The sequence below is a fragment of the Cinclus cinclus genome, chromosome Z (genome assembly GCF_963662255.1).
Source record: "Cinclus cinclus chromosome Z, bCinCin1.1, whole genome shotgun sequence".
Lineage (NCBI taxonomy): Eukaryota > Metazoa > Chordata > Aves > Passeriformes > Cinclidae > Cinclus > Cinclus cinclus.
The window spans coordinates 15,503,200-15,515,499 of NC_085084.1; the positions used below are offsets into that span (position 1 = coordinate 15,503,200).

The 12,300-nt window shown below is 37.1% G+C and overlaps 1 protein-coding gene across 2 annotated transcripts in view; it reads left to right on the forward strand.

Moving 5' to 3' along the window:
- APBA1 (amyloid beta precursor protein binding family A member 1) overlaps nucleotides 1–12,300 on the forward strand; it is an 80,271-nt gene that overhangs the window by 42,686 nt on the left and 25,285 nt on the right. For both annotated transcript variants that reach the window (XM_062513085.1, XM_062513084.1), the window contains 2 exons: nucleotides 8,815–8,916; nucleotides 12,154–12,193. In XM_062513085.1, the coding sequence (XP_062369069.1) occupies nucleotides 8,815–8,916; nucleotides 12,154–12,193 (142 nt within the window). The remainder of the gene's footprint in view (nucleotides 1–8,814; nucleotides 8,917–12,153; nucleotides 12,194–12,300) is intronic.

A 12,300-nucleotide genomic window follows, 5' to 3' on the forward strand; every position in this document is an offset into this window, starting at 1 on the left:
TTTCAGGGCTGGCTGAAATCAAAACAGTGATTTATAATGACACTTAGTATAGGTCAGTGTAGAGTGAAATGATGGTTGTAGATCTACCAAGAGTCTGTGTTCTTGGAAGGAAGAAGTAAATGACACAGATAATTTAGAATATCTATATCAGACTGAGGAGAAGACTTGCAAAAGGGACCTGGGACTGAATAGGAATTTTGTTTTTCACTGAAGAAGAGGTATGTATTTGCTTTACTGGATTCTTTAATTTAGATAGCAACTCAAAAACTGTCTGCTTTCTTTAATGATGCATTCCTAGAATTGCTTAGCTGGAAATTCGGCAAAAATAGCTGGTGTTGACTAAGTTCACCGTAAGTGGTCAGTGTAATAAAAATACAGTTGAAGCCCATTCATCTAATTCTAAATTGTTCTTCTGTCTCCCTCTAGCAAAAAGCAGGATCTCAGATAGAGGCTTTTCAGTGTAACCAGTATATGCCAGAGGTGTTTTTCAGTCTGATTTATAGCGCTGACCTGGAAATAAGAGTGTTTTCACCTTCAGGCAGACACCAGTTTCTTTCCCTAGAAGTATCAATTTGCTGCAGATAAATAATGTAGATTGGGTGCTTTTTTTTGCCCTCAGTTATTTTACAGGTCTACTTTGAAGATTATCCTCAAATTGTTTTTTAGCAAAACTGTGTTCTTTTAGAGATAGAACTTACATGAAAATATTTCTAATAATATTGTTTTCTTAATAATGTTTTATTGAAACTCTTAAGACTTCTTTAGATACAAACAACAGTCACTTTTTATTTAGCTAGAAGCTGCCCACTGGAGACCAGTGAAGCCTGAAGAATGATTTGTGGTTGAGACTCATTAAATGCAGCAGCCTTTTTTTCCCAAGGAAGTGAATGTTACTCAGTTCTGAGCATTTGGGTAATACATTCACAGCAGAATGCTTGAAGGACCACAGCAGGATGCCATTTGGAAGTGTCCAGACATTATTTTAAGAAGCTAAAAATTCAGAAGTATTCAGCTAACCTGCAGCTAGGTATAGTTTGGGGCTAATTAGGAAAGACGTGCAATGGCTGGTGGTAAGAAAGGTACAGGTTGCTGTATCTGTGTGTATGTAAGATGTCTTGATTCCAGTTTTATTCACAGGTCAATCTACCAGGATTACCAGTCATTCTTGGGTATTTCTTTTCAAAAGAAATATTTGGTAAGATTTATGAATCGCCCATGGACAATTCTGTTGTAATAACCTCTGGTAGTCTTGTGGTGTTGGAGGCAGATAACAGACTTCTGTGAATGGATAAATAAATAGTTTAAAGAGGTACCTGTTTAATATTTAGCAATGGAGAATATTAGCTGCCATGTGCTGTGTGCACCCTTGTTTAGTGATGCATACTTTCACTTGAATCAGAGGTGGTGTGGACAGTGAATGTGTGGGGAATGTGTTGTATTTGTGTATTTAATAAAAGCTGAAAAATCCTCAGTGTCTTTTGAATAAAGACAGTACATTTGCCACACAAATGAGATCTGTACAGTTGACATATATTTCCAAACTGTGTTTATCAGAAACCTTTAAATCCAAAGCAGACCATCATTTGGATATGGCCTCGTGAGGATCTGTTTTTCAGATACAATAGCAGAGTTAGAGCTGCACAGCTGCAAGAAGTGTGGCATCAGGAAACTCACCCTTGATGGAAAAGGCTGTGGAACTGCATTGTTGATTCTTGTGGAACAAGATTGTGTTTTCTGAGTGGGAAATTGAGAGATTTTGTTCACCCATAAAATCATGGAATCACATAATGGCTTGGGTTGGAAGGGGCCTTAAAGATCATCTAGTTCAACCCCTCTGCCACAGGCAACCTCCCACTAGACAGGTTGCTCACAGCCCCATCCAGCCTGGACTTGAGCATTTCCAGGGATGAGGCAGCCACATCTTCTGTGGGCAACCTGTTCCAGTGCTGCACCACCTTCACAGTAAAGAATTTCTTCCTAATGTCTAATCTCCACCTGCTCTCTTTCAGTTTGAAGCCATTCCCCCTTGTACTGTCACTACATGCTCTTGCATACAATCTCTCTCTGGCTTTCATTTAGGCACCCTTCAGGCACTGGAATGCTTCAGTTAGGTCACCCAAGGCCTTCCCTTTTCCAGGCTGAACAATCCCAGTTTTCTCAGCCTTTCCATTGCACTGCATAAAGTTTGTAGCTAGAACTATGAAAAAGCTTAAGCATGGACTTTGTAGTACACTTGTGCTTGAGAGTAGTGGAGCTGGAGACCCTGTAGGAAAATACCTTCTAGATGGACACAATTATGTCACTGGAAAGGTAGGTCCATATCCCATTTATATATCCTGTATGGGATATCTTGCTCACCATTCTTGTCAAATTCTCCACTGAAAGCCTGCTGTGAATGTGGCTAGCCAAGCACAGCAGTTGTGATGTTTGAAGGTCTGAATAGAAGACATACAGTGCATGGATCTGTATTTGAGGATAAATGTTCATCTGCATATTCAAGTGGAAAAGATTACAGTTTTTTGTAGTAGATCATTCAAAATGCAGTGAAATATTCTGGTGTTTAAAAATGTATTGAAAAAGTATCTTTGTTACAGAGCTTTGTGGCTTGCTTAGCTGTAGAAATGCAAAAACCTACTGAGAAAAGCACTGGAAGGCTCAAAAAATAAAGTAGAATTTTTTGAGCTGTGAATTAAACAGAGTAGAAGCAGGCTGCCTGCTTCAACTCTGCCATAATCAAGAGAAGACAGTGGTTTGGAGGTGGAAATTGTCCATTTAGGAGGTCTGTTCAGTTATCCATAGAGTTACAGATCTGAAAGCCAAGTTTTGTTGACGTGCAGGACATGATTTGTTTCTGCATGCCAAGACTTTGTTTTTTCCCTGTCACTGATGTTTATGATCTCTATTCCTCTGCAGGCATTTGAGGTGGTGGGATGTTAGAATAAACCCTAGTACAAAGTAGAATCATGTATATGGGTGGTTTAGATTTGTGAAATAGAAACTCAGAACTGAGGACAAGTCTTTCAGGTGGAAAAATACTGAGCCGCATTGTTTTGCTGCTCTGTTGTTTTTGGTTATGCATATTTTATTTCAGCCATTGTATTCTTAGTTGCAGGATTTTCTCAATTTTGATACCTCAGTGTTCTCAGGGAGATGAATTTGCTTCACTTTTTCCACAGCAGGAGTAATGTATTATTAAGAGGCAATAGAGAAGTCTTTTAAATAATTCAGCAGGCTTCAGTAATAAATGAACTAAGGGGGGAAAAGAGAGAAAGGAAACAATTGAATTAAAGATGAGTTTTTATTGACAGTGTATTGTTGAGTTTTTTTCTGAGAAGATCTTTTAAAACTGTTGGTTGAGCACACAAACTATAGGTCAGTTTCCTATAATTTATGAGAAACCGAGTCTTAAATTTATGCAGGAAAAACACCCCAAATGCCCCAAACCAAAAATCACTAAAGAAGCAAAGCAAGCCAAAACAAAAAGTATTTTATTCATCAATCACACAGAAGAAAGCTTAAATTTAGCAATTAGTTTGCCTGAAGGCAAACACTCCAAGATGAGTTACTGGCTTTTAAATTACGGTGAGCACTAGATTATGGTGGATACCTAATCCCTTGAATATTTTGTTTGATTATGTTTTTAAATTATTGAAAGAGAAAAGTAACTTGATTTTTCTTTGCTGTTGAAAACTAAAACAGCACATGCTATAGTTAAAATCTTCTGACCAAGCAGCAGGAATCCACAGTGATTTTTTTGGACTGACATAAAACTGCAGTGGAAGTTGAAGTGAAAGTATGGCTAAGGAAGTCCATAGTCAGAGAAGCAGCCAGCACTGAGTCAGATCTCTCAGATGGGATTGTTTTTCGTTGTCCAGATGGTGGCAATTGACAGAAGGCTCTGTCTTTGCAGGACATCATCACCTGGATCAGGGGAAATTCCACAACACTAGTCTTCCCAAACCGCATTTATTCTTTGATACAGTTGGTCTGTCAGAAATTCTGTGTGATCACTCCAGCATGTGTGATCCACTGGTACTGTTTACCTTAAGCTACATACAAAATGCCTCCTTTGTTAAATGTGTGTACGTAAGACTGTTGTACATGATGTTATCTGCATATGCAGGAATATTTTATGTTACCAGCAAGTGTCTTGCCCATAAGCAAATTAGTATTTCTGCAGCAGCAATTACATGTGTCAGCTGTTGGATCAGTCAGAATCCTGACCCAGCAGCTGCCTGTTGACAGAGCCCCTTACTTCAAATGCTAACTACCCAGGGTGGTAGTTAAAATGATGAATGATGCTTACCAGTTGTCTTGGGCACAGGAGGAGCCTTTTGGGGGAATCTCTTCAGGCTGTCTGAAATCCCTGTATGGAGAGGTCCTATAGCAGTTAATCAAATGTGTTGTTCTGAGTGAGCAGTTCAGCCAGTAACCTTGTCTCAGGTCAGCTTGTCCTATCAGGTATGCACAAACTGACAGGCAGGTCCTGGATCACCCAGCAAATTGATGAGTAAGTGCACAGGGTATGTACAGAGGCAGTTGTACCAGAACTACAGCACAAAGTTAAGTTTCATCCATATGTCAAGATTGTAAATTGAACTATATAGATTGTGCCACACTATGCAAGTATGTGTAAAGTGCTAACTTAGTATGTTTTTTTCAAGCCCACCATTTTTAGCACTATACTTAAAGAAATTTGCAACAAAGACAACCAGTAATCATTAGCTTTTAGCTTCATTATTCATGGGAATTTATGTCAGCTAAAGCCTATGGTCTCAGTCTGTGTTTTAGTGAACAGAATTTGAGATGTACAAATGACAGAGGACAGTGCCATCACATAGTTGTCTTGATAAAGGCAGTTCTTGTGATAGAATGCATCTGACTATACTTGCGTGTTGGACCTGAAGATTCCATAGTGTTTTGACCTTTTTCTAGTGTGTCTGGGTTTTTTTCAGAGCACTATCTCTAAAATAATAAAAACCTTTTAAAAAGTTAAAGCCTTGCTTTATCCAATTGTCTCCTGATCTAATGTACAAGGAGACTATGCCATTATATGTGCCATAATACCTGTAGGTAGACATTAGTGTCAAATAAGTAATGCCCTGTTGTTTAAGTGAATCTTGAATTTCTGAAGTATTTGTTGTTTTGTCCACACATATGATCCCATAAAAAGCTCTGAATAAACTAACTTTTTCAAAACAAAAAATGGCCAGTAGTGTTTAACATCTTTGTGAGCAACATTGACAATGGGATTGAGTGGACCCTTAGCAAGTTTGCCAACACCAAGCTGAGTGGTGTGGTCAACACACTGGAGGGAAGGGTTGCCATCCAGAGGGACATGGGCAGGCTTGAGAGGGGAACGTGACCTGTGAGAGTGTCATGAAATTCAACAAGGCCAAGTACAAGGTTCTGCACATGAGCCAGGGCAATCCCAAACACAAACTGGAATAAGAACTCACTGAGAGCAGCTCTACAGGTCAGGACTTGGAGATAGTGGTCACTGAAAAATTTCTTACAAGGGCATGTAGCACTAGGACAAGGGGGAGCCGCTTCAGATTGGCAAAGTAGGTTTAGATTAAATACAAGGTAAAATTTTTTACTGAGGGTGGTGAAGTCTGCCCAAGTGCCACATCCCTGGAAGTGTTCAAGGCCAGGCTGGATGGGGCTTTGGGCAACCCAGTCTAGTGGAAAGTGTCCCTGTCCATGGCAGGGGCAGTAAAATTTAGATGATCTTTAAGGTCCCTTCCAATATAAAAGATTATATGACTCTGTGATTCTATGATTCCATCCCCTCTGTCCTAGCCTTGTGTGTGATTATGTGACTCACAAGCTGTACTGTCTTCAAATGATCTGCTGCTGAAAGCACATGGAACAACACTGCTTTTATAAAGCAAGAGCAAGTTCAGTTTCATGTGTCCTTCGTGAACTGTATAGGAGGCAGCTGGATTGACCTGGATAGGTTAGATGCAACACAATCCTCTCCTTTTAGAAGTTCTGTTACTAAATCCCTCTGCACAAGAGCAAGGAAGGTTTTTCAGGTGGAGTGGGTTGCATGTTAGTTGGAGTCAAAACAACACCAAAATTGAGATGGAGAATTTTTGGATGTACCAGGTTGAATATCGTAAGAAAAATGTAAGTAGATATTCAAGAGAAAAAGGGATAGCTATCACTTTCTTATTGCTGCACCTAAAAAAAATTGTAGTGCCATTGATAGACCTATTATGTGCCTAATAACAGCGTGTGTCATGTGACTTTCCTGTGTTTGTTCTGACAATTTTGTTAGACTTCTGAAAATTGTTTTGTTAATAACACGTGGCAGTGAAACAGCCACTAAGCCTTTATTTTAGGCTTTGTTTACAGCAGCTGTGCAGATTATCTATCCACTATGATCCATCAAAATACTGCTTGTTACTGCTATGACTGCATTCTTGCCTTGCACAATTATATACAGCACCTCTGAAAATGCATTTTGGTGTCGAAGAGAACTGAATGGTAATTCTTCAAAGGCTGGACTTTCCTGTACAATTGTTTTCAAAGACAGCTCTCATTTCATGTCATGCAGCAGACTTTGTAAGATGTTTGATATTTGGGTTTGGTAGTTCTGGTTGTTGGTTTGTTTTTATGAGAGGTTTGGGTTGGTTGGTTGGTTTGTTGTTGTTTGGGGGTTTTCTCCCCCAGAATAAATATTTGTGCAGACACTCAAACAGACCACATAGAAAGCTGTGTAATAACTTAGTTCTGATACTCTCTAGATGAAAACACCTGAGTAAATACTGGAGTAATATATAGTATATATAGTTACTGTAGTAACTGTTACATACAGTATATAGTTACTGGAATAACTGTTAGTACATTTCAAATTATGCACAATTTCTTAATGCTAATTGTCTGGTTTAAATGAAATTATTTTTTATCCTTTGGTGTGTGAATATCACAGATTTCAGCCATTGTAAACAGCGCTTTTTTGTGTGTACACATACACATTTGATGCTTAAATTGATTTCTTTCTTTGTTGTTTAAGGCTTAATCCTGTAATGTCTAGATGTTATTATTGTGCTGATAGTATTATGCATCTTATAAATTTATTCCTAATACAGAAATACTGCATAATTATAGGAATGTGAGCACTATGAAAACTCTTCCTTAAGTAAATAGGAGTTGCCATTTGTGCAATTGCATCACTGTGACACTGTTGACTGGTAATTACACAGCAAGTCAAGGGAGCCTTTATCTCTTCACAGCCCCTGTTCACATGCTCTCTGTGGCAAGTAATTCTTCAGTCTGATGGTGCAACCACATGCCAGCTTTCTAGGGAGTGTTTCACAATTGCACCTTCTGTTGTCTTGAAGTTGTGATTCAAAATACAGGGAGATGCAGGGACTGCTCTTTAATACAGGAGACACCTGTAAAGAATTGCTTCTTAACTCTTTGGAAGCCTCTAGTAGATTACTCTAATAGTTATTATCTGAGAGGAGTGTCTGTAAAGAGAAAGAAGCAGAGAAGGCAGTTACATTTTCATCTTTCGTTTCGTATCTAAGGGAGACTAAGAGAAACTTAAATGCTTGGTTTTTTTAGTTGTCGTTCTTGGTTTAGTTTTGGTTTTGTGGATTTTTTTGTAGACTATTTTATGGAACTAATGTTTCACCTGCAGTAGATGTGGAACATGAGGGTGGAGCTGCTTCCACCTCAGACCAGTGGAAATGTATCCCTTTTCTGGTATGACTTAGAGAAAAGCTGTGTCATAATGTTTATGAAAAAAAATAAGAGTAGTATTTGTCTTGTTTTGGCATCAGTGATGAACTGTTGAGCTGGCGAAATTAGAGCTGCACTCTTACCATATTAAAGGAGAGTAGAATGCCAGGGCTGTTGGGCTAAAACACCAAGCTGTAGCTAAATGCTGAACTTCCCTTTTAAGGATTTCCATTTTGGCTTGGGCAGACGTTTTTTGAGGTATCTCCTTAAAATCTACCCCTAAAAGTGCATGCTAGGTTAAAGCTTTGTACTGTCTTTCATTTCAGTCACCTTCATTAATTCCACATTCTGTGTTCATGTGTCACACCCTCATAGCAGGACCCCCGCACTGTACTTCAGGTACATTGCTACAGCTTTTTTACATCAGCAGCATTCATTAGTCTAATTAGAATATCCTTTCCCAGAGCATGCTTCCACCTTATCAAGAATCATAGAACTTTGTCATACTATCCACTTTATCCCATTTTATCCACTTTACTTGCTGATCAGTCACATAAACGGTTTCTCCACTGAATTGTTTATGGAAAATGAATTATGAAAACTGTTCTAAAGAGCATGTACTGAGCTTGTAGAATGAACTGTTGAATATTTTCCAAGTCTTTACTGTATCTAGAGTGAGGAATCTCCGTCCTTGATTACACTGGCATTGAATTGTAATTGAATATATTAATAAATTCTTGGCTACATCAGTATTACCCTGCACAGTTTATAAAAGTTGTTTTCTAAGATAACGGAATAACATTTATGGACAGCTGCTGTGGCCTTCCTCTGCTTATATGAGATGAGTTTAGCACCTCAGGTTAATAATATGTGAGGACATGTGTGCTTATGGGGAAGTTTCAGTCTTTTCTTCACTTTTCCCAGTTTGACAACTAAATAAAGTTTAGCTGAATCCCTGAGTGCTGCTTAAGGTCAATTCAGTTGTCTCCCATCACTATGCTTACTATGAAGTGACTTTACCTTTTCTTTCTTAGAATGTCAGAGCATAGGATATAGAATATGAAAGAATAATTTCTACATCAGGCACTCAGCAATAACTTTTGATTTTCTTGCCATGTCTAGTCTCCATCTCCAGATTCCTCTTCACCTCGAGGTGCTGAATCATCAAGCAGACAACATCACCAAGATGTCTGCAGTACAGCAGAGGCTTCCACTAATAAAGAGGTAGAGTAAAACCATTTTAAAAGTCACAATCTTGTTCATGCTGCTTATGACTTTTAATTTTCCTTGCTCCCTTGTACCTGTGCAATTTTTACCCTTTTTTCTTTCCTTATTCTTCTTTACCTTATGATTGCCTGGCTATCTGACTGAATTTCTAACACACCAAAGACTCTTTGTCATGGCATTTCTGACTCTGTGTTCAGTTGTCACTAAATTTGTTTAACAGGCTGCAGGGAACTGATTTATCAAACAGCCAACATCCCCTCTGTAGCAGAGACATAATGAAGAAGCCCTTTCCTTCTGTACCCCTGCTAAGAAGGAGTGTTTGTCAGCCAGATGAAAAAGTGCTTTAATTTAATTAATTACGTAATAAATTATGCTGCTTAATATTTTGTCATTGTAGAAACTGACCTGCAAGTGATTCTTAGTCAGAATTCAATTCCTGACTCCAGGCTTCTCAGAATAAAGCTGCATAGTTTGATGTTTCTTCCCCTCATCTGATAGTGCTTTAGACTACAGTAGTTCCACCAAAACTAAATAAGTGTGAATAGAGCTGCTCATAGTGTAAAAAGAAAATAATTTGATGTAAGAAGGATTTGGATTAATATAGAGTGGCAGATTCTGTAAACAGAAAAACTTGCATATATTTGGTTTATTTGCATTTTTTTAATAAACCTGAAAGCAATCTAGAAACTACCACAACAAAATACCATATTGTTAGTGATAGCAGTGCATGAGTTATCTTCCAGAATTAAAAACCCGATCTACTCTAAGTAGATTAAAAACTAAACGCTAATTAAATAATCCATTTGTTAATTTTTATTTTAGTGATTATCAAGGGATAGGAAAGCTTGTAACATGTGTGTAATTGTGCTAGTCTGTATTTGCATTTAGAAAATAATGAAAAATTTCAAAATACTGAAGAAATCTATAATTTTTCATATTCCCAGTTTTCAACTATAGATTATGCCTTTAAGTTTTCATCTGCTTTACTGTTATGTTATTCTTCGCTACAGACTTTGTCACTATGTATTCTATACTTTAGCTATCTTTAAGTATCAATAAACTTACCCAAAAAAAAAAAAAAAAGGCAAAATACTGTTGATTTCAATCGTTAGGGTGTGCTTACACATAGTTAAAGAGGTGGTAAATCAGGTTTCACTGTAGGATGTATTGGGCCATTAGTTTCCCTCAGATGAGGAATAATTCCTATTTTATTTCTAATGCAAGAGTAAAAGTGATAAAACAGCCTCATAATTTCTGGATTTTTAGGTCTTAGAGAAACCTTTTTATTAAATATAAATTTATAATACCAGATGGCAACAAGATTATTGAAAGCAATAAAATATTAATGACCTTGATACTTCATTATTCATGACTATGTAAAATTAAAAGGTTTAGTTTTCCACCTATTGGTTACTTCACCTGTTTCTTCACTCTTCTAGTTGTTTTAGTAGAATGCCTTTCTACTTGGGTAATGAACAAGAAAAACTAAATTTGTGAGTGAGAATAAAGACATGTATGACAGTGGTTTACACCACTCTATCCTAAAAATAAGTTGCTAGTTAGAGTGCTGAACAGTTGCTAAATCTGTATCATAGATTTTGTTCACTGCTTAAAAAGAAATAAATACTTTGTAAAGTATTCATATATATGAGCTGCCTCTTGTGTGTAGGGACTTTGTCCTTTATGCTTGTTAGAGCCCAATGTTTGAATCTCCCCTTTGGCACTACATCAGCAATTATTCCAAACAGCTGTTGGAGACTGTATGGATAGGTGGTTCAGTAGGAGCATTCATCTGAAGAGGTAAAAGAGCCACAGATGTGAAAAAGCATTTAGTGTCCTCACAGCAGCTTAAATGCCTTGCCAGCAGCAGATCATTGATTATTGACATCTTTATTGATGCTAGTACAGAATCTGATGGACAGGATTCTTGGATTTTCAACACAGCTTAATAATTTTCATAGGGAGTGGAAAGAACTTACAGCTTGCACAGACTCAGCTGTCTCTGTTACATGCTTTTTGTTTTTAATTTACAAATTTTATTTTATAGCAAAACATGCATTGTTGGTTAAAAATATTTTGTTATATCAATTTTCCATATCTTACAAAAGAAAAGTTGTCCTTGGGGTCAAGTCAGTCAATCTGTTTGCATAACTGTCACCTTTGTAGTTTAACCTGTTTTTTCCACTAGTACACAGACTCTGGTAAGTTGCCTGTCATGAAGAAAAATAATTTGTAATATATTTCCATGTATATCATCTGGAAGTACACTGAAAATCGTTGAAGATTTTATGCATGATTCTGACCATTTCTTTTAATAGAATTATATTTAGCAGTCACTGATGTTACTGCTAGTACAATCAGCTATATATTCATTAACTATCCTCTTACCTGCCTATGATGGCAGCAGGTATTTCAGTATAACCATTACCAGTTGTATAGTTGATAAATTTTTGCATATGGTATTTGTTATTGAGCAAACAATCTCACTCACTGCAAGTTGTAGGCTTCAGATGTCTGAAGGGTTAGTCTCACAGTCTTTCACAGAAAATACCAGTATGGTATTACTTTAGTGTGTATTTACATGCACAAGTCAAGTTTCTATTTGTTTCTTCACTATGTGTGTAATTGGTGTTACCAAATGTGTTTTTGTGCTCAATATGGTGTAAGCACAGTTGGTGGTGAGGTCATGGTGAATCCAGTTATCACACAGAGTAGAGGCTGCTCCCCAACCTGTTAAAATCTGGAAAACTTTTTATAGGCTCTGTTAATATGAGAGATATATCTAAAACCATTCCTAATTAATAACTGGATTTTGTTAATGATGGTTTCGATCATTAATTACAACAGTAAAGTGCCATTTTTCTACTCCTATATGCATTTATTTGTAGTTGGAAGATCCAGTAACTTTGAGGTATTAAGTACTTTCCTGTATATTTCTGAATTATTAAAATTTGAGCACCTATTGTAGATAATGCACTAATGAAGACCAATAAGTAAGTGAAGTCTGGTCTTACCATATTGTCTACTAGATAGACACAAATGGAATACATTGAATTTACTCTAGTTGGTGCTTAGATTTTGAAAATACTAAATATAAATAATTAAATGTGGTGTTTTGCCTTTGCTAATAACTATGGCTGATCTAAGTTTGGGGTTTTTTTGGCATGGAGAAATTTTTAATGCTTATTTGTGCATGCTATGTTCTGTTTGAAATCCTTTTTGTCTTAATTACAGTCCAGAAAAAGCTTGGCTTCATTTCCAACGTATGTTGAAGGTAAGATAGTTCTACAGTTTCTAAATGTTTTTTCACATCAAAAAACCCACTTGTATTTATAATGTGTAAAATTATACTTTTATTTGCTTGAATAGAAAAGCTACAAG